Consider the following 22,040-nt stretch of genomic DNA (forward strand, 5'->3'; position numbering starts at 1 on the left):
ATAAAGACGTTATTATTAAAACCCATTTTAGGTAAATAGGGATAATAGTTAGTTAACGTGTTACACTAGATAACCTCTAGATTTATTTATAATAAACTCCTAGAATTAGAAGGGTAAATCACACTAAATTTTTATTATTATTATTAAAATTCTATTATAAAAGCACTATAAAAAGCTAGGGTAGGAGAAGAGCAGAGAAATAAAAGATAAAGTAAAGTTCCGCGCTAGTAAAGAGCTAGCAATAAGCCGCATTATAGAGTACCTTTCTACTAAGGGTTTCCTTAGTTGTTTTAGCCAGAACTCTATAAAAGCTTAGTAGAGGCGAAGTCTTAGAGGACCAAGACTTTTAAAGGGGAGGTAATTATAATAGAATCCCCTGGGAGGTATATATCCGATAAGACGGTAGGAGGTTTTATTAATATCCTATCTATATCCTAGAGAAAACACGGCCAAATAGATAAGGGGTAAAAGGTTTTACTAGTATCTTAGAGGGATATATAGGAAGCTAGTTCTCCTCTAGAGAAGAACTAACAATTAGTCTCTAAATAGAAGCGGTTAGAAGTATTTATCCTTTAATACGTAAAACCTATTCTACCTTTAACTTACCTTTAACTTACCTATAACACTATTAATTAGATAATTATATGTTCTAATTAGGCTGGCCTTTTATATACTATTTAACTATTTATAATTAATATATAGCTTAAAACCTTCCGTTTTTTTTTTAGGTATAAACAACACTAGATATCCTACTAATAACTATAACGGTTTAATTCTCTTTAATTATAAGTTTTTTTAAACAAACTCTTTTAAAGCCTAATTCTTTACTTTAGTCAGCTTATATATAGGGAAGAACTTTAGACTTATTCCTAATTCTAAATTAATTACATAATCCTATAGTGTATATTCTGTTAGCCTTTTACCAAACTACTTATTCTATAGCTTTTTATATTTATAGTACCTTTTTAGTATATAGCTAACTTCTTTTTTAGTTTCTTTATAAATTGCTTTAATTTAATACTATATTAACTTAGTCTGCTATTAGGTTTTATAACTTTTAGTATCCCTAATTTCCATATCCCTTATAATCCAATCAATCCTTAAATTATACTTTTATAAAAATAGTATTCTTAAAACTGCTTTATTTTTGCCTAAGGGTAAAATATTAAATAATACTATAACCTTTTATTCTTTAATTTTAACTATAACGGTCCTGTTTTAAAATGTATTATACCATCTCTATATAATATAAAATCTCCTAAAATAGTAACTAATAGATATAGATCCTGCTCCTACTTATAGGGTAATTTTATTTTTTTAATTGCTACTAGCAATATGTAATTCCTAATTGCTTTATTATCTACTAAGGGATCGTTCGGTTGCAAATAAGGTCTACATTATAATCTATTCCATCTATACGCCTTTTAATATCGCCCATTTTATAATTAGTGGCGGCTACTACCATAGCTTAGTTAAATCTATAATTAAGTTAATTGTTTAGTAAGCCTCTATATAAGGCTCTAGATTTAACTTCGCATAATATCTTATTATAATTTAAGTGACCCCTTCTACTACTAGGCCTTTATCGTGACTCCCTACCCTAGTGTAGTAATAAAGCCTCCTCCTCAGCTAATGCCCTTTCCTAAATTAATATTTTTTATACTTTTATCGTAATTATAAAGGTTAAAATAATAATATTTTTTAGCTAGGTAGGTATTACAAATAATATAAGCTAGCTGGTAGGTAGAGATATAGAATTATATAAGTAATCTCCTTTATTTAAGGTGGCTCTAAGAGCCCTAATATATATAAGAGAATTAACCCCCTATAGAGGTCCCTAGAGAGTAATGATATACGTTAAAACTAATATTAAATAGCACCCGTCGCACCTCTGTAGTAGGGCTACCTCTATAGCCAACAATATTTATATAAAGCTTACAAATACAACAGTAGTATCGCAATTAGGGTGTGTAGAGTCGTCACTTTAGGGATTGTTCAGTTGCAACTTTATATTGAATATAGAGGCTCTATATTATAACCGAAATGGAGCTTAAATCTAAATATAAGGTGGTCATTTGGTAGATCTGACGACTTTTAAATATAGAGCTCCTCTATATCGGTAAGCGCGGTAAACTTACAAGCTATACTATATACAGTAGTTAAAATGGAGCTCTTAGCACCGTTTTAATATGTTGCCTTAAGCTCTTGCCCTATATTCCATATTAATTCTGGAGCTCTTATATACACGCTAAAGTGACGACTCTACACACCCTAATTGCGATACTACTGTCGCATTTGTAAGCTTTATATAAATATTGTTGGCTACGGAGGTAGCCCTACTATAGAGGTGCGACAGGTGCTGTTTAACGTCAGTTTTAACGTATATTATTACTCTCTAGGGACCCCTATAGGGGGTTAATTCTCTTATATATATTAGGGCTCTTAAAGCTACCTTAAATAAAGGAGATTACTTATATAATTCTATGTCTCTACCTACTAGCTAGCTTATATTATTTATAATACCTACCTAGCTAAAAATATTATTATTTTAACCTTTATAATTGCGATAAAAGTATAGAAAATATTAATTTAGAAAAGGGCGTTAGCTAAAAAGGAGGCTCTATTACTATACTAGGGTAGGGAGTCGCGATAAAGGCCTAGTAGTAGAAGGGGTTACTTAAATCGCGATAAGATATTATGCGAAGTCGAATCTAGAGCCTTATATGGAGGCTTACTAAACAATTAACTTAATTACAGATTCAACTAAGCCACGGTAGTAGCCGCCACTAATTACAAAATGGGCGACACTAAAAGGCGCACAGATGGAACAGATTATAATGTGGACCTCATTTGCAACCGAACGATCCCTTAGCGTGTATATGAGAGCTCCAGAATCAATATGGAATATGGGGCAGGAGCTTGAGGCAACATATTAAAACGGTGCCAAGAGCTCCATTTCAACTACTGTATACGGTATAGCTTGCAAGTTTGCCGCGCTTACCGATATGGAGGAGCTCCATATTTAAAAGTCGTCAGATCTACCGAACGACCACCTCATATTCAGATTTGAGCTCCATTTCGGTTACAATATGGAGCCTCCATATTCAATATGAAGTTGCAACCGAACGATCCCTTAATGCTTTAAACCTTTAATTCTGCTATTTAGCTCTTAAATTAAGGTGTTGTCTTATAATTCCTTTAAGGGTTTAAGGGTTCTACTACTGGCTCCCTCTGGTCCTGTGGGCCTCCCTTTTTCCCAACTGACTTTTTTTGGCCAATGTTTCTTATCGGTCTGATTTATGAGATAATGCTAGAGCTGTGCTCCCCTGCTACATCATGGATATCGGAAGATCTTCGATTTTCGGGACCAGAGAATAAAAACTCTACATAGAATGATTATCGCATCAGGCTTTATCAGCACTCAGACCTCAATAACTAGTATTCCGGGAGTTTGGCCGAGAGGGAGCAGGTACATCGTTCGTGTACCCGTGACGAGGTTTTATTATTATCGCTTACGTTATGCTACTCATAATATTCTTTCGAGTCTTTGTTATCTACGTGTAAATTACATTATGGTGAGATTCTAGAAATATCGATAGGATTCGACGACGTGTTCTCTAAGCCTGCTGCCTAGCGTAGCTCGTCATTCATTTCCCTTCCCCATCGCCACTGTAGAATGGATCCCGCCAGTGCCGTGCTATCTGAAGGCCTTGATCCCTTGAAGCCCAAAACATATGCTGCCCTATCAGAATCTAGCAACGTTCCTCTCTCTACCGTGTGGCACCGTGTACATGTACATGGACGACGCTCGACGGCTCGAGACAATAAAAGGCGGAGCGCCAACAGTACCTCACACCTCCGGAAGAGAAAGCCTTAGTGGAGTACTTATTACGGATGTCTTCCCAAAAAAGGGCTCCTTTTCTCGTACATAGGATAAAATGCCCTTTACCTCTTGTCGCCCCATTTATTCCGTTATATGATCCTGGGACCTACAGTGCGGTTAGTCACCTATCTCTCCATAATCCAAATCTAGGTAGCAATTGTTAGAAGTTCAGGAACTGGCTTCTGGCATAGGCAAAATATTTGATAGTATAGGTTGAAGTAAACTTTTGCATAACTATAGTGGTACTAGCTCAAAAGTCCTGATTTACTCTTAGTCCGCTTAATGAAAGCCATTTTAAGAAAGATGTAACCGCCAGGTCATCCGTCTTCTACGGTAAAGCAGCCCAGATACCATTTGCCAATCTTTGAAAGTTTTGTGCAGTGTATATCACGTTCTGTTCTGGTGGGACAGGTGGTCGGAGAAGGAGGTTCTGAAAGTGCAGGACAAGGGGCGGCGTCGTTGCAGGAGGACTTCCGGTAACAACACCATTTGCGTCAATGTCAATAGTTTGTATTTGGGCGGGGACTTGTAGGGGCGGCAGATTTGACCGAGTAGCGCGTGTGAGAGCCGCTGGTCTACACTCCCACTTCTCAATATGTATCGTTCTTGCCGCTCGATTAACCTTAAAAAGAAGAACAATCTTTACGTCGCCCCGGGAATTGGCCAGCCACCATCGCGCATCCATTCTGAGCTTGCGCAATGTTTCTGACACGCCGACCTCAAAGATAAGTGTTGGCCAATCCAGCCGATTTGGTCGGACAGCAAGAGGTCTCCAGCATGAGTCGGGTTCCTTGGACGTTGAAGTTCCCCTATATTTTGTTGCACCCATATCCTTAAGGTCGTCAAGCTCTGTCAATCCCATCGGGCGGATCTGATCTATGAAGTTGTATGAGAAAGTCCTAGTCACTGCTTCATGCTCTGGTGTGGGGACTTTAATTATTAGGATGTTAATGTCCGCGCAGTGAGTGAACCGTAGGCCCCTCCCGATTATGTGGCGCTTTTCCTCAATTTCGGCAAGGTCGTCTTCTGTAACAGGCTGAAGCACTAGATATTGATTTGTTGTTGTACCCTGATACAGCCGCTTGGAAAGCGTGTTGACAGCGCTTCGCAGTCCAGCAATTGAGGAAAACGTCCGAATTTCGTTTTCAAACCCCTCTAAAAGCTGGGACGATGTGATAGGGGTAATATCAATCGCTTCGTCAGAGGCTCGGGTGGAGGCTTGGGCGGAGGCCGAGGCTCTGGCGGGGACGGACATGGTGGAAGGGGGGAAATAATAGCGAGAATCGCTACTGGATTCACCGACGTAAGTAGTCATTGTTATTGAAATCTGATGAAATGTTCGAAAGTTTCTTTAATGGACTTATGACAAGATGTGAGGTTGAAGAAATCTAATGAAACGTTCGAAAGTTTCTTTAATTGGACTTGTGACAAGGTGTGAGGTTGAAGAAATCTGAAGAAATCTGATGAAATGTTCGAAAGTTTCTTTAATGGACTTGTGACAAGATGTGAGGTTGAAGAAATCTGATGAAATGTTCGAGGGTTTCTTTAATGGATTCGTGACAAGATGTAAGTTGAAGATGAAGGTTGATGAAGAGAACGTACTGTGAGTGATTGATATTTTATCACTTAGTGCGACTCGTGACGAGTCACTCGGGTCATTAACTGATGGATAACCACGGGCGAGAGAGTGTGTGGGCGGACGGCTACCGGTGAAGGGTACTCTAAGGAAAAAGTTAGTGTCTGATCAAGGTTACGCAACACAGTGGACGCAATCACGTGATCTAAGCGAGCTCAGGGTGGAAGCGCTCGTCCTAATACGGAGGACCGTGCGAAAATGGATTTCCCCTTCCTTTTTGGGATTAGTGGTTTTCCCCCCATATGGTCGCCCATCAGGTCGCTGTGCTTAGGGGCCTTTGGCAGGTCTTATAGGCAGAGACCGCTTAAAATCTCGTTTCTTAGGCGATAGAGCCCCCGTATCTCTTTCTTTCTGGTCGCTCTTTTTGGGGGGTTCAAAATATTCTCAAATGTATATGTATTGACAATGCTACTAAAGTCACTAAGTATAGGTTCGTCGAAAAGACTAGGACATTGAATGTCTTTAATGCTGAAGTCCCCAGCTCGGATCTTTAAACTTAAGATATTCGTCAGCACCGAGTTCGGTAAAGAATCCTAGAGCTAGAACGTTTATGTAAATTATAAAATAACCCCCGACACTTAAACCACCCAAAGTGTTAGGAAGCTCGAAGAAAGAAGGAAAAAAAAGGACCTCCATGCACCCAAAGTGTTAGGAAGCTCGAAGAAAGAAGGAAAAAAAAGGACCTCCATGCACCCAAAGTGTTAGGAAGCTCGAAGAAAGAAGGAAAAAAAAGGACCTCCATGCACCCAAAGTGTTAGGAAGCTCGAAGAAAGAAGGAAAAAAAAGGACCTCCATGAATGCATGTCTCTCTAAAGAACAACAGTAACAATCAATAACATCAGTCATCTTGCATTCTAGCCCAAGAGATTTTCTAAATATCCGGAAGGAAATTCCTGCGCAAAAATGGTATCACTTTGTCCGGTGAAGTAACGAAACACAGCGCTTTGCTTGCGGCAAGCTTATATGCATAGCTAGGCTGAAAAAGGGCCAATGGATCATGGTAGCCGTCAAATCCATCAGGTTGTCAAGATCCTTGGACAGGGCAGATGCGGCTTGCACCCCTCCAGGTCCCGATCGCTAACATTCCAGAAGCCAGTGGCGAAATCCTTCTCGAAATCTCTCACCATTCGGTGCGATCATTTAGCGGGTTTGGAATAGCGCTTGAGACACCACATGGTAGGGATGAAAGGGTAACAAAGTTCTTTAGGCTTCTAAACTTGGTTATTGAGGTTTCGAAGGTGTTGGTCGCTGGGAACAAATGGCGCTTGATCCCTGCGTTTGAAAAGACAGCTAGGGTCTGAATTCGGGAGAGGCTCGCCGTTGAAAGAAGTGATGTCAAGTCTAAGACTTGAGCTGAGACTGCCTCATGGTCACCAGTGCCATCTTCCCACGTCCGTAGAGTCTTATTGGTGCAGAGGAGATCCGTGTTGAAATTGGCTGTCCTTAGGTTGTAAGGGGTGGGCTTTTTGAGAGCCTGAAGGCTTCATGTCTGGGTTCTTTGTTGGCGAGGAAGGTCGCGGGCTGGTTTGCGAGAACCAAAGGTGTTCCGTTGGGGTTTTTTTATTGCTGCAGCCCGAGGTAGCGTTTAGAGTCTGGCATGGCCAATTTCCATATCTATAGTCGGAGCTCAGTTGGGAGCTGCTGGAAGAGGGGAAAGGTAGATGCTGACATGGTGTGGACTTAGTCTAGAAGGAGGAGGGGAGGAAGGGGTTTGGATTTATATAGTTCTATTATCAGAGTGGAACCTTTTAAAGGAGCTTAAAACTTGGTGAATAGATGGTCCTGAGATAAAGAAATGAAAGCCAGAGTTATTGATTCTATGCAAATGGAACAGATCTAGAACCCTATAAGTGATACATTCAAAGACTGTCTCTCCTACCTCTGCACACTTCATCCAAACCATCTTACTCTGCATACCCAGCAGCCTCCCATACCAATTGGGCGAGGCAGGGTGCGTGCAGAAAGCCTTCATTACTTTAAACCGTACAAATCAACATCAGTGTACCAAGGCTTTGTTCATATCATTACTCAAACCCAATAATCTCTCGTCGCACAAACATAGCCAACAGGCTTAGATCTAACTAGATAACATCATCTACTAACTACGTTTATCACTAATTTCGACACGGCATATTTCGAAATCTACCTTTTGCTTTAGCTGACGCTGCTCAGGTCTTCGGCGCCCCTACTTCCCGAAATCCCCTTCTAATCTTTCACCCATAACTTCACCTCCCGCATCATTGAAAGCCTTAACTAGTATTCCATTAATACACATACCCACAAAAAGGCCCTTTTTCTCACTCTCCATGCCTTGATTTTATCTTGTGCAGATCCCAGACCCAGATATCCTTATCCCTTACCCCTCATCACTCATTCCTCGTCTTACATAATCCCATTCCACCCACCGGCATCTCCCAAGACATCGTCCTAATATTTCGGCTTAAACGGCATCGTCTGCAGCTGCGAGATAGGATTCGCGTCGATGCCAAGTAGCGCATAGATCCACTTCAAGATGATGAAGAACGACTCTGGCTCGCCCATGTGCTTGCGGTCCGGAACAAAGCTGCGCGAGACATCAGCACGACAAAAATAGATTAACAGGGTAGATAGAGCAGGGAAAAAGGCCAGGCTTACCGCGCCTCCTTCGGCGCGCCGTGCTGCAGCGCAAGATAGTAGTCGTCGATGGGGAAGATCTCGTCTTCGGTGCCCTGGAGAGCGTGTCAGCGCGACTTCTAGAGAAATGAGAGATGGAGGATGGGAGATAGGGGGGAACCTACATTCACGAGGAACAGCCTCGCGCAGCGCGGCATATCCAGCGTGCCGTCCTTCAGCAACGAGAACTTATCCGACGCCTCCTTCTTGAACTTCTCGATATCCGTCCCATACCCGAACTTATACGCCAGCGTATTGCAAAGACTACACCTGTCAGCCACAGCGACGTAAAACCCAAACCAGCCACCTCTCCCACCCCAGAGAAGCGAGCAACAAGAGCCCGGGGAAAGGGGTCTGGACCAGCCAAAGCACTCACTCAAACGGATACTCCAAATGATTAACCTCCCCCAACCACTCCGGCTCAAACATATAATGGCACCCACCCCCCAACGCCACCACGCCCGCAAGCCGATCCGGATGCGTATGCGCCAACCGAATCGCATAGTACCCCCCGGTCGAAAACGCCCACACAACCAGCTTCTTGCTGTCGATCCGCTCCTGCGTATCGATCCAGTCGAGCAGGCTCGAGCACTGCCGGTCCGGGCTCTTCGGGTCGTTCGGCAGCGCGGGGGAGTCGCCGGTCCCGGGGATCTCGAGGACGATGGTGCCGACGCCCTTCTGGCGCCAGCCTTCCATCCACACGGCCAGCTCGGTGCGGTAGCCGTCCAGGCCCGTCATGATGATGACGACGGGCGCGGGGGTGGCGGCGGACGCGGTCTCGGGCAGCAAGTGGTAGATGGGGATGTGGGCGCCCTCGCCCTCGATGGCGTGGATGTGCGGGACTAGGATCTCTTGGACCGGGTGCTCGCGTAGTCTGCGGGAGGAGCGGTTAGTTCGGGGTGCGGCTTCGGCGGGGAGAGTGCGGGGGAGCGGGGAGGGCCGTACTGCAGCCCCTTGAGGCAGACTTCCTTGCCGACCTTCCACGCGTATCGCTGCTTCTCGGAGCGGGGAGCTGGGAAGCGCGAGATGCGGTAGACGGCCGAGGCGCGGCTGGGTTCAGTTCGTCAGTCTGGGTTTCTGTTGCGGCAATTTGGGGGAGCGGGGTGGCTGAGGCCGTACAGGTAGTACTCGGACGCCTTCTCCTTCTCGCCGGCCTTCTCAGCTTCTTCCGCGATCTTGGTGAGCTCCTCGGCCTTGGGGAAGTACATCGGCGCGTACGCGTCCCAGTCGTAGGGCTCGCGGAAATCTTGCTGGGGGTGCTGTCAGCTCTGATTTGGGTGGGAGAGCTATTCACTGCGACTATACCTTTACGAGCTCGTCGACAATCGGCTGGAAGTCTTTGGCGGTGCCGAACATGAATGGGTATACGCCCATCTCGGCCTGTAGATAAGTGTGTGCGTTAGTGAACCACGAACGTTCGCGTTATGGGATTGTGCGTAGTGCGAGTTGTGCATACGGGCTTCTTCCACTTGGTCTCCCATAGCTGCTTGAACGATTCATGGTGGGGAGCTGTCTTCTTGATATTACTCTGAATAAAGAACTGGTTGCCCGGAGCTGCCATATTTGCTGAATGTATATATTTCTTGGGCTATATGATATGATGGTAGCCAAGTTGGGAAGAATTCGCAGATGCTTGTGTGGAAGCCATAACGCTGCGAGCCATTGCTATATATGTCGTGCATTGTGGAGTAAGTCCGGCATGGTTTGCTCCGCAGCGGGGATTTGTGATGTCGGCCTGGCGAAGTCACCGGGCGGCAGTTGTCCGGGAGGGGAGCCGTGTTGAAAAACACATTCAAAACGCGCGAGGTCTATTGCTGTTCGGGGGGAAAGTTACGGAGGAACGACATTATTGGCTTAGAGAGTTTTCCGGAAAGCCTTTCTTACTATTTCTGGCGATTTACAACAATGAAAAGGATGTTTTTTGAGGCGTAATTCTCGCCCCTCTCTTGCTCCAGATTGCCGATGGCGCACGGATCCGTATCCCAGCCCTATAAGCCACCCTTCGATGGACGCGTTTCAGCCCCCGGACCTGACAAGAATTTGCTTAAGAGGCGCTTGTTATATCTTTCTTTCTGCCGTTATGGCCACGGTACCCATGCTCTACCTGAATAAATTTCTTGTCGCATTTTTTGAAATGTCTCTTACTGCTGTTATTTTATTGATGGAACCCAAAGGGATGCGGTCCGCTCCATGCGTTGTACCTTGGGAAGACGGTGGTTAAGCCAACACTTAATTCAGGATCGCGTACAACCGCTTCTATGCCCGACAAGCGACAGTCATGGAACAGGTAGTTCGATTTCATTAGGTTAGTTTATATGAATAAAATATAATTTACAAAATCCCTGTCAGACCCAAGCAAGAGTCCAATGAGCATTCATCCAGCATTGCAGTATTCAGGTACCAGCCAATTCACATGTCCACTCCATTCTATTCCCGTCAGGCCCTACTCGGTAGGAGAGCCAACAAATCAAAAGAGACATGTGCAACACTGCAACGCTAACATGTTTTCGAGAATGGATGAATGCTTCGCATATTCCGTAAATTCCTTACCAGCAAAGTCTGCCGCTATTACAATTCCTCAATTACGAACGGGAACACCCCATCCTCAGCATCAGGATCATTGGTTGCCTTCGCGGAGTGTCTGGCAGTCGATTGGCTGTTCTTCGACTCTTCTAGCTTCAAATCCTCTGGATCATCGAATGATATACCTTCGCGAGGACGTGGAATCGGAACCGGGCGGCTAGATGCAGTGCTGCCGACGATGGACCCATACTTCATCTTCTTACGCTTCGGGCTGTCTGCTTCAGTCGGGTCGGGATAGTACCGCAAGGTCTCCCACAAGCTCGCATCGTTAAAATCAGTGATCATATCAGCATCGTCATAGCGCGTGAGATCATGAAGAACGTTGAACTTCTGCAAGCTTGGGCTCCTAGACTTCATTAGACTCATCAGGTCCACATCGAACGGCTTCACGTTGCCAAGCCACAATTCCCTAAGGTTCTCCCAAATGATGGGTGGTGCGCTGAACTCCTTTCTCGGATACACCATATCGAGGAGGAGTGGGTTGTAGCGACGGTCGTAGTCTGGGTCGGCATCAGGGTTGTGTCCACCAACCCAGTTGAACTTGAGGACTCTCAAGCGTGCGCTGAAGCTCTTCAACCAACTATGCAAGACTTTGACGAACGTCTTGGCTTCCGGTGCTGGCAAATCATTGAATGGGTAGTATATTTGGACCTCGAGGGTGTCGAGACGAGTCCAGATGCAGTCGTTCATGAAGCTCGCGTCGCCAAATATTCCCGACCCCTCCCAGCGGCAATACAATATATCATAGGCATGTATAGGAGAAAGTCGAATTGTGTGAAACGATGGTAAGTCCGCCTTTTCGATGGCAAGGCGGATTGAAATGAGAGTAGCTTCGAACTGGGTGAAATGGCTCCATTTGCGTTCTCCTTTTGCTGAAATAGTGATTGTGTTAACATTCCTAAGTTCCTTCAAGATCAGGGCCCAGTCAGACCCATAATCTGCGTGTGAGTGTGAGGCTGATGGAGCCGAAGTTCCAAGTCCGGCGACTCTTGTCCAATCGTACGGTTGCTGGATGGGAGCAGCAAGAGTGTGTGCTCGAACACAGCTACTTTCAGTTCTAGATGTGGTACGGTCTGCGGCACTGCGTGAGTATGCGGCAAATACCGTGGTATGCTTGTGAGTGCTATCTCCAAAGACTATTGCTGGCTTCAGGGTACCTTCCTTCATTCGTATGATGAGATGTTTGCAGGATTTGCCTATCTTCCTCAAGGCCGTAAGCGAGGATTCTCGGTCTGTGGTCCTGTGGACGCCCGTGACATAGAGTGTCTTGAACATTTCGGTTTTCAGAGCACTGTTGTAGGGCACCCATTCATTGAACTTCTTCGATACGGCGCGCAGCTGAACGAAGTCGGCCGGCGACATCAGGGACTTCAGTAACTTTGACGGAAGATTGGGATCGAAATCAGGATAGTGCTGTCTCAGGTTCATCGGAATAGCATGGCGGCTCCTATCAAGTAGGTCCTCAAGGCGAGATGGCACAGGGTTAGGGAGCATGGCCGAGGGGCTGCCGAGCAAAGACTGCTCTTGAGCTGTGTGCATGACGGCTTGTGTAGTTCTTAACAGTGCTGAATGAGTGACGGTTAGAGTGCGTAGAAAGGATGAAGTGAGAAAAGAAGGGAAGGAGTAGATGTGGGCGGACGGATTCGGCGACGCAGGGTTCCGCGTTCATAATTTAAAGACTATCATTTGAACTGAAATATGGTGAGGGTGTCGGCACCATGGCGTGAGTCAGAAGGGCAATGATAGGGTATTCACCCACCAAGTTTCGGGGAAGAAGTGATGGTTCCGCAACGGCGTAGTTATCGATGGTATTTGTCTCTGCGCAGCCTCACTTGGTTATGAGGATTCTGAAATAGGCAGTAGAGTTTGCATGAAGGGACTACCCAAACAGGGATTTTGTGTTCACCTAGCGCAGGAACCTGCACTCGCCTGACACGACATGGAGGGCGGTAAGGCTGTGTTGCACAAGAAAGGCGTGGAATGTTCCATGGAAAAGCCCCATGATTGTCTTTACAGGCTACGAGTCGTACGTACCGCGCGTACCCTAAACTTTAGACGAGGTTGTTGGTGTCCAGGGCTCGCAGCCTAACACCCTTGGTGACCTTTGCGACTTTGCAAGGCTGACATGCACGCGGCGTGGATCGGGACGTGTCCAGTGCCTGCTCCGATCACCAGGTGCCATGATGCAACCTCGGCGACGTGTGCGTTGTTTGTGGAGATAAAGGTAGTTACTGAAGAGTACTGTAGGTGGGAGGTCGGAGACGGATTGGCAGTACTGTGCCTGTCCTCTGGGTGCACTGGGGGCCGTGCTCTTGCATAGCTCCGTGGCGGCAGGGCAAGGCTAGGCTTTCGATCCCTGCGGCGCTCATCATGCCAGCCGCATGCCCCTCTGCTGCGAGGCGTTGTCCCGCCAGAATCCTCAACAGCGACTATTCCTGTTGTGAATATCTTTCCGCTGCCTGGCAAACGCAACTGCTGTGTATACCTCAATTTCCTATCCAGAGACACCCTAATTGACCCCTACCCAGCTTCATCACTTGTAAGTCGTCTGCCCGCAATGCTTTTTCTCGGCGGCGGGGATGGCGGGGCTTTTCGTTCTTCAGCATTACCACATGGGCTTGGTAAGCCCACGACCCTGTACTTGATACTAGGTAGCTTTATGTGGGCATGCCCAGGAACTCCCGTGTAACTTAAAAGCAATTCCCTTCCCAATAGCCTTGGGCAGTTTATCAAACACGCAGCTCACACCTGACCCTTCATCTTTTTCCCCCTCATACCGCATCCGAATATCTTGGCAAAAATTCTTATTCTATTAAGCTCCAATCACCTACTGACACCGTCTAAGACATTGCTACACCTCATACCTGGAGTGACCGCTCCTTGGTAGTAACATCCTTTTCGAAACATCACGACAACGGCCTTCGGTCCTTCGTCCTAGCAAACATTCCACCACCTGCTCCTTCCTAGATAAGGCCAGCAAACAACCGGCAAGATGGTTGGTCTCGGTCCCCGAAAACCTCCTTCGCGAAAGGGTACGCCATACATCACTTTACAAGAGAACCAACAATGGGGTTGATGGGACTGATCGAGATAGGTTCCATGGCCGGTGTGCCGAAGGATCTCCTGGACCAGATCAACCGGCTTGAGGAGCTTTTCACCGTCCCTCAAGAGAAGCTCAAGCAGATAACGGAACACTTCAAGGCCGAATTGACCAAAGGTATTGTGCCCCTCATGCTAGCATATATCCATTGAGATTAATTATCTATTAGGCCTCACCGTTGAGGGTGGTTCCATCGTACGTTTCCGTCTCGTTGGAGAACACCCGGCCAAGCACTGACGACCTGCAGCCTATGAACCCAACATGGTGTATGGGATTCCCGACTGGCTATGAAACCGGCACTTTCCTTGCCCTCGATATGGGTGGTACGAACCTCCGAGTTTGCGAGATCAGCTTGCCGGAAGAGAAGGGAGAGTTTGATATCATACAATCCAAATACCGCATGCCGGAAGAGTTGAAGACGGGTACAGCTCAGGAATTGTGGGACTACGTCGCCGACTGCCTGCAGCAATTTATCGAGTATCACCACGAAGGTGAAGAATTGGGCCGGCTGCCGCTCGGTTTCACCTTCTCCTACCCTGCTTCTCAGGACTACATCGATCATGGCGTCTTACAGAGATGGACTAAGGGCTTCGATATTGATGGAGTGGAGGGCAAGGATGTTGTTCCTCCATTCGAGGCGGCTCTTGCGGAAAGGGTAAATCCTACCGTTAGCAACTCGCAGAGGTCATAGCTAACCCCTATTTCTCAGGGAGTACCCATCAAGCTTACCGCCTTAGTCAACGACACCACCGGAACCCTGATCGCCTCAGCATACACGGACGACCAAATGAAGATTGGCTGCATCTTCGGCACTGGCTGCAACGCCGCATACATGGAAGACTGCGGCTCGGTCCCTAAACTCGCACACATGAAACTCGATCCCAAGCTCCATATGGCCATCAACTGCGAATGGGGTGCCTTCGACAACGAGCACAAAGTCCTACCACGCACGCCGTACGACATCATCATCGACAAAGAATCTCCGCGGCCCGGCCAACAAGCCTTCGAGAAAATGATCGCGGGTCTCTACCTCGGCGAAATCTTCCGCCTCGTCCTCGCCGACCTGCACGGCAATCCCGACGTCTGCATCTTCGAAGGCCAGGACATTGGCAAGCTCAAGAAAGCATACAGCCTCGACGCCTCATTCCTAGCCGCAATCGAGGAGTAAGTCCAGCTATCCCGCCCGATCTCCCCCTCTTTTCTCTTCCTCTTTACTCACTTCCTCCCCACCCTCCTCCCACTCCCGCCCTCGTCCCCCCAAAAAAAACCCGGTTGGAAAACGCCGACTAACACCCCTCCCCAGAGACCCCTTCGAGAACCTCTCGGAAACCGCCGACCTCTTCGCCAACAAGCTCTCCCTAACCGCCACGCAGCCCGAACTCGAGCTCTGCCGCCGCCTCGCCGAGCTAATCGGCACGCGCGCCGCCCGCCTCTCCGCCTGCGGCGTCGCCGCCATCTGCAAGAAGAAGGGCTGGGAATCCTGCCACGTCGGCGCCGACGGCTCCGTGTTCAACAAGTACCCGCACTTCAAGGCGCGTGGCGCTGTCGCGCTGAGGGAGATTCTGGGCTGGACGGGGAGGAAGGATCCGATTGAGATTTTGCCCGCGGAGGACGGGAGTGGGGTGGGGGCGGCGCTGATTGCGGCGCTGACGTTGAAGAGGGTGCGGGAGGGGCAGAATGCGGGGATTAGGGATCCCGAGGCGATGTTGAAGGGGTGTGGGGGGAAGTGAGGAGGTGAGTTGGCGGGGCGGGGTGGTAGGGGAGGTGGATGGGGTTGGAGGGACGGAGGGAAGGAGAGGTAGAAGGCCTGTGGACCGGTTCGGAAGTAGTTGATGTTCTGATTCTGGGCGGTGGGAGATTGGGATTGAGTTTGTGTATACAGGCCATGAACATGATTGCTCCGTTTGAAAGCGATTAGTTGAGAATTTGAGAGTTGTAGCCTTAACAGAGAATTGTGAGATTGGATTATGTGACTGGTGTGGGACTGAGAAGGTAGAAAGGTTGGCTAGATGTTGAAGAGCGGATGAAGGTCTTCGCTGCTGCAATTCATGTTTGCGCTAAATGTATTATCTATCTAATCTCTTGCTCTAAGCGATCTAGCCGCGGCTGGTAGGATCCGAGGGAGGAAATGGTCCCCTTTGCCTTTTCCTACACATCAATTTTCGTAAACTCCAGCGGGTTGATCTGGCTTGCGATGTCTACACGAGACTTTATGTTTCAGGGATGGACTAAGCAAAGTGATGGTCTTGGGCGGGCTGTGTCAACTTCAGTCCGTTAGCATCTTCGTGAACTCGGGAGTCCGTCTGCCTGCTTACTGTTCTACTTAATCTTAGAGAATTGCTTAAATATATTATAAGGTGCTATTTTAGGGTCTCTAGCTGTAGGATCTTAGAACGGCTGTATAACAGAGACACTAAATAAGTATATCTAAATTTACCAATCGCCTTCCGCCCTATAGTATCGATAAGATCCCGCCCAATAGAACCAATCGGATTAAGTTGGGATGCCCAATTGTTTTATTTTGCCAGTGCACGGATCACTTGATGGTAGGACGCTACCGTTGCATGGGATACTAAGTTCAGTCTCTTCGAAGTAGAGACAATTTCACTCAATTAGTGCCAAGGTAGTTGCTGATGCCATTTGCAGGCTATTCTGTGAGAAGATAGTTTGAAATACTGCTTCCGTTGTGATTTGACTTTTCATGTATTGTATCCCGCAGCAGCACCTCAAGCAGCTGAGGGCGATGTCAGGAATCCTGATTGTGCGCACGGGCCCGGTTGCTGGCCGCCACTACGTTGCAGCGCAGTAAGGCTGAGCCATGAGGATTGAGAATCCTGCCGCTGAGCAGCTCTTCATCCATCATGATTTCTCTATCGCTCCTTTCTAATCTTTGGGCCTCAAACCCATCACCGAGATGGCGCGCCGCTTTCAACGCGAAGCATATACGGTAGGATGGGTGTGCGCGCTCCCTATCGAGCTCGCCGCGGCACAGGAGATGCTCGACGAAGAACACGAGGACCTCGAGCAGGATGAGAACGATGGCAATCTATACTCTCTAGGGTCGATCGGCGGACACAAGGTCGTGCTCGCCTGCCTGCCAGCGGGCCAAACTGGCACAAACTCAGCTGCGGTAGTGGCCATGCAAATGAAGGCCACCTTCAAAGGGATCCGGTTTGGGCTGATGGTCGGTATTGGAGGTGGTGTCCCCAGCGAAGAGGTGGATATCCGACTCGGGGATGTCGTGATTAGCCAGCCAGTCCAGGCTTTTGGCGGCGTGGTCCAATACGACTCTGGAAAGGCCACCCCAAGTGGCTTTGAACGGACGGGATCTCTCAGTGCCCCGCCGCCGATATTGCTCAGTGCAGTTGCTAAAATGCGGGCGAACCACCTCCGGCGACGAAGCAATCTCTCTAAACACCTCTCCAAGTTTAGCCGCATCCCAGAGTTTACGCGCGCCAGTGCTGGGCCTGACATGCTATTCAAAGCAGCATACGACCATGCTGGAGGACGGCTATGTGAAACGTGTAGTGCGGATCAGAGGGTGACACGGCAGCCACGAGAGAGTGAAGATGTTGTTATCCACTGCGGGACAATTGCATCGGGCAACCAAGTCATGAGATATGGGACCACGAGGGACACAGTAAGTGCAGAGCTCGGCGGCGTCCTCTGTTTCGAGATGGAGGCAGGGGGCCTGATGAACAATTTTCCCTGCCTCGTCATCCGCGGCATCTGCGACTACGCCGACTCGCACAAGAACAAGAAGTGGCAGGCATATGCAGCTGGGACGGCGGCAGCGTGCGCGAAGGAAGTGCTGTTGGTTATACCGCCGGGGGAGGTGGCAAAGACACGTACGGTACAGGAAGCAATTGCACCAACAAGTGGTTAGTCGAGCTATCGCATTTTTCTATAAATCAAATGGCGCTAAGGCCAGAGTAGAACGTCTGCGTGCACCCTCGTATTACATTCCGTTCTCCAGAAACCCACGCTTTGTCGGTCGGATCGCAGAGCTCGACGCACTGACGCAAAAGCTCTTTGTGAACAAGGAGAGTCAGAAGGTGACGCTCGTTGGCCTTGGTGGGATCGGCAAAACGCAAGTCGCGCTGAAGTTTGCGTACTCCGTGAAAGACAGCCGGCCAGAGTACTCTATCTTTTGGGTACCGGCTTTGAGCTTGGAGAGTTTTGAACAAGCGTGCGGCGAGATTGCAAGGACACTCCGAATACCTCTAGCGGCGGGAGACAAAGAGGACGTGAAAGAGCTCGTAAGGCAGTACCTTAGCGCGAAGAGAGCGGGAAAATGGCTGTTGGTCGTCGACAATGCCGACGACATGGAAATAGTTTTTGGAGCGGGGAGGTCGAAAGGTGTGGCCGACTATTTGCCAGAGAAGGAGGACAGTCTAATCGTGTTCACGACACGACATCAAGAGGTAGCGGTGTCATTGACAGGCAGCGATGTGGTCGAGCTAGAGAAGATGGATGGCAAGGAAGCGGTCGACTTTCTCGAGAAGTCGCTAATTCGGAAGGATCTGCTTCGCGACGATGCGATCACGACCAAGCTTTTAGTAGAACTGGACTATCTTCCGTTAGCAATTGCACAGGCAGCAGCCTATATCAATACAAACAAAACATCTATATCAGAATACTTACGACTCTTAGGAAGCACAGAGCAGGATATTATTAGCATCATGAGCAAGGAGTTCCGTGATAGCACGCGATACAAAAACACAGCGAGCGCAGTCGCAACGACATGGATGGTATCGTTTGGTCAGATTCGCAAGTATGATGCGGTTGCGGCAGACCTTTTAGCATACATATGCTGTATTGAATGGAAAGCAATTCCGCGCTCGATTTTACCCATAGTCCAGCCAGAAGCGCGGATGATGGGCGCCATCGGCACGCTCTGTGCGTATCAGTTTGTGGTCAAACGAGAAAACGAGGACACGTACGACGTTCACAGGCTTGTGCACCTGGCGACCAGAATTTGGGTTGATCAACGTGGGTCTATGGCAGAAACGAGAGAAATGGCAGTTGTCCATCTTACGCAGGTTTTTCCATCCGACGACTACGCGAACCGCGAGTTGTGGAGGGAGTACTTGCCACATGCGATACGACTATGTAATGATAAAGAGCAAGAAGGCCTCGAAGTGAGATACGAGTTATGTCTAAAGGTTGGACAGTGCTTGTGGGTCGATGGGAGGGTTCGGGAAGCTGTCGCATGGCTCGAGGAGTCATATTATTGGAGAAAGAGCCATCTCGCAGAGGACAGCCCAGGCCGGCTATTATCGCAGCACGAGCTCGCAGCGGCATACCATGCAGACGGACAGGTTCGGAAGGCGGTCGAGCTGCTGGAGCACGTCGTCGCCATACGAAAGGAGATGCTCGTCGAGGAGCACCCAGACCGACTGGCGTCGCAGCACGAGCTCGCAGTGGTATACCAAGCAGACGGACAGGTTCGGAAGGCGGTCGAGTTGTTGGAGCACGTTGTCGCCATACGAAAGGAGGTGCTCGTCCAGGAGCACCCTTCCCGACTGGCGTCGCAGCACGTGCTCGCAATGGCATACCAAGCAGACGGACAGGTTCGGAAGGCGGTCGAGCTGTTGGAGCACGTCGTTGCCGTACGAAAGGAGGTGTTCGTCGAGGAGCACCCCTCTCGACTGGCGTCGCAGCACGTGCTCGCAATGGCATACCAAGCAGACGGACCAGGTGCAGAAGGCGATCGAGCTACTGTCGCGCGTCGTCGCCGCACGAAAGAAGGCACTCGTCGAGGAGCCACCAGACCGACTAGCGTCGCAGCACGTGCTCGCATCGGCATACCAAGCAGACGGGCAGGTGCGGAAGGCGGTCGAGATGCTAGAGCACGTCGTCGCGGTAGAAGAGAAGGTGCTCGTTGAGGAGCATCCGGACCGACTGACGTCGCAGCACGTGCTCGCAATGGCATACCAAGCAGACGGACAGGTTCGAAGGCGGTCGAGCTGTTGGAGCACGTCGTCGCCATACGAAAGGAGGTGCTCGTCGAGGAGCACCCTTCTCGACTGGCGTCGCAGCACGTGCTCGCAATGGCATACCAAGCAGACGGACAGGTTCGGAAGGCGGTCGAGCTGCTGTCGCGCGTCGTCGCTGTACGAAAGAAGGCACTCGTCGAGGAGCACCCAGACCGACTGGCGTCGCAGTACGTGCTCGCAATGGCATACCAAGCAGACGGGCAGGTGCGGAAGGCGGTCGAGCTGCTGAACTATGTCGTCGCGGTAAAACGGAGGGTTTTAAAAGAAGACCATCCTTCCCGACTAATATCACAACGTATGCTTGCATTCTGGTGCCAAGTAGACGCCTAGCTATAATAGTTTGACGTAAACTAATTTATCTACTTTAGTTTACTTGTTTTATTAAGTAATTATATAAAAGCTTATAATTATAATTAGCTTATTATAAGGCATCAGTGATGGCAATAATCAGTTAGTTAGTTATAATTATATTATGTTATCAGGAACATAACTAACCTAATCATAATCGCACCTAGTGATTATGTTACTTATATATAACTACATAACCAACCCGGATATACTACGGAAATAAGGGGGGGCGGGGGTAAAGCTTTGTGTAGAGCCCTGGGCGGGAGCTCTGGGCAAGTGTGTTATCTACACGTGCTATCTCACGTGTAGATAACATCGCGTGGAGGCTCGTGCCTAAAAGACGTAATCAATATAACTATATAACCAAATCAGAATCACTTTCTTTAATTATATAATAATTGGAATTATAGGGCTAATTATGGTTATATAGTTATTGCCATTACTATAAGGTATATTTCCTAGGCATATTATAGGGAGTAGGTAAGCTAAGTATAAGTTATAAAAGACTTGATAGAAAAGAGGACGATATAGTAAAGAGTATAGTAATAGCCTTATATAAAGACGAACTAATAAGGAGGAAAGGGCTATAAGCTTAAGGTGCTTATAAGGAGGTATAACGCCTAGCCTTTGGCTAGGCCTTAGCTACCCCTAACTAGCCCTTAGGCAATATACTTAAGTAAGGGTAAAATACCCCTTATATTTATCTACTTTATATAATATAAAATCTATATATACTTATCTAAAAGTTTTTAATAATTTAAATAGTAACCCTTTTGAGTCTTAAAATAGTAAATAGTAATTAAAATAATTAAATAAGTATTAATATTAATAAATATATTTTAAATATAATAATAGTTTATAGTTAGGGCTATAGTAGCTACGCTAATATAATAAGTATATAGTGGCCGTCGAAAACGGACTCTGCACCTGTACGTGGTGACGGCTACGAACCTAAGTCTTTGAAGTTCAGACTTAGAGCCAACGCAGAGACGTTGCACAGCGTGCGATACGACCTAGTGGTAGTGGTGGGTATTATAGGCGGTGGTGAAAAGTTTTCACATGGGATGGTGAGATCTCGAAAACCACTACTAAGTGCCCCTTACGAATAACAGCAATACTATTCTCCTATTAAGGCACCTGTACGATCCAATATGGATACACGGCATTTAATAACATCCCCCGACCCCCAGTAAAGAGCATTAACGACCTCTTACGTTAATAAATGAGCGATTGCGAACGAACGAGTAACGAGCAAATATACGGCCCCTCCTAACCCCCAGGGCGATCGCCCGCGGAGCATACGGTCACTCGCCATCAACTATTAAATACCTAGCAGCCTAGATAATACCGTACGGTTTTCCTGTCTCCTCTTAAGGAGTAGTAACCCTTAGCGAGGGCCTAGTGACTAGGGCCTAGGCATAAAAGATACTCAGGCATACACGTCCCGCTCGCCTTTTAGTATAGTAGTAGTTTATAAATAAATCCCCCTTACGCCTTTAATAGGCCTTAGGGGGGGGAAGGTATAGCGTATATAGTAATAGTTAACAAGAGATAGTATATAGGGGGTGGTTAAAATATAGAATATAACTATAAGTGTATAGCAATCGAACGGTAAGGCCTAGCTAGGACGTAGTGAACCCTAGCTAGGATAAGCTAGAGAAGGAAGTAGTGGTTCCTAAGGAGTTCGAATATCTAAGGAGGACAGGACGTAGCCGTAGGCCTATAGGGCCGCCGCTATAGACGGATATAGTAAACCGGGGTTTTTTATCCTACTGAGGTGGCTTATAGGGTTTTTCCTCCCCCAAACTATAGGGTTTTCTTCCTGTAAATTATAAGTTT

At 47.6% G+C, this 22,040-nt stretch overlaps 6 protein-coding genes across 6 annotated transcripts; 3 read left to right on the forward strand and 3 right to left on the reverse strand.

Moving 5' to 3' along the window:
• Positions 1-3,676: 3,676 nt before the first annotated feature.
• On the forward strand, positions 3,677-4,051 carry K441DRAFT_743830 (uncharacterized protein; the record flags this gene model as incomplete). Its single annotated transcript, XM_067654411.1, has 1 exon — positions 3,677-4,051. One exon carries the CDS (start codon positions 3,677-3,679, stop codon positions 3,875-3,877), a length of 201 nt encoding a protein of 66 aa, XP_067496684.1. The 3' UTR covers positions 3,878-4,051.
• Positions 4,052-4,067: 16 nt separating this feature from the next.
• On the reverse strand, positions 4,068-5,567 carry K441DRAFT_671108 (uncharacterized protein). The gene is made up of 2 exons (XM_067650379.1): positions 5,486-5,567; positions 4,068-5,172 (listed from the first exon to the last, which is right to left on the reverse strand). Exon 2 carries the CDS (start codon positions 5,136-5,138, stop codon positions 4,212-4,214), a length of 927 nt encoding a protein of 308 aa, XP_067496685.1. The 5' UTR covers positions 5,139-5,172; positions 5,486-5,567; the 3' UTR covers positions 4,068-4,211.
• A 1,956-nt stretch (positions 5,568-7,523) lies between these two features.
• On the reverse strand, positions 7,524-9,732 carry K441DRAFT_648929 (alpha/beta-hydrolase; the record flags this gene model as incomplete). The annotated part of the gene is made up of 8 exons (XM_067646917.1): positions 7,524-8,082; positions 8,154-8,227; positions 8,297-8,435; positions 8,548-9,045; positions 9,117-9,221; positions 9,291-9,421; positions 9,477-9,551; positions 9,628-9,732. 8 exons carry the CDS (start codon positions 9,730-9,732, stop codon positions 7,947-7,949), a joined length of 1,263 nt encoding a protein of 420 aa, XP_067496686.1. The 3' UTR covers positions 7,524-7,946.
• A 714-nt stretch (positions 9,733-10,446) lies between these two features.
• K441DRAFT_671110 (uncharacterized protein) lies at positions 10,447-12,592 on the reverse strand. The gene has a single exon (XM_067650380.1). The coding sequence runs from the start codon at positions 12,291-12,293 to the stop codon at positions 10,740-10,742; it is 1,554 nt and encodes a 517-aa protein (XP_067496687.1). The 5' UTR covers positions 12,294-12,592; the 3' UTR covers positions 10,447-10,739.
• Positions 12,593-13,337: 745 nt separating this feature from the next.
• Positions 13,338-15,906, forward strand: K441DRAFT_671111 (uncharacterized protein). Its single transcript, XM_067650381.1, has 6 exons — positions 13,338-13,786; positions 13,849-13,971; positions 14,024-14,049; positions 14,102-14,509; positions 14,564-15,018; positions 15,158-15,906. The coding sequence occupies exons 1-6, from the start codon at positions 13,747-13,749 to the stop codon at positions 15,582-15,584; spliced, it is 1,479 nt and encodes a 492-aa protein (XP_067496688.1). The 5' UTR covers positions 13,338-13,746; the 3' UTR covers positions 15,585-15,906.
• Positions 15,907-16,768: 862 nt separating this feature from the next.
• On the forward strand, positions 16,769-20,292 carry K441DRAFT_648935 (kinesin light chain; the record flags this gene model as incomplete). The annotated part of the gene is made up of 4 exons (XM_067646918.1): positions 16,769-17,732; positions 17,791-19,520; positions 19,645-19,806; positions 19,932-20,292. The coding sequence occupies 4 exons, from the start codon at positions 16,769-16,771 to the stop codon at positions 20,181-20,183; spliced, it is 3,108 nt and encodes a 1,035-aa protein (XP_067496689.1). The 3' UTR covers positions 20,184-20,292.
• Positions 20,293-22,040: the final 1,748 nt, after the last annotated feature.

This window comes from Cenococcum geophilum (assembly GCF_001692895.1).
Source record: "Cenococcum geophilum 1.58 unplaced genomic scaffold K441scaffold_90, whole genome shotgun sequence".
In the NCBI taxonomy this organism is placed as follows: domain Eukaryota; kingdom Fungi; phylum Ascomycota; class Dothideomycetes; order Gloniales; family Gloniaceae; genus Cenococcum; species Cenococcum geophilum.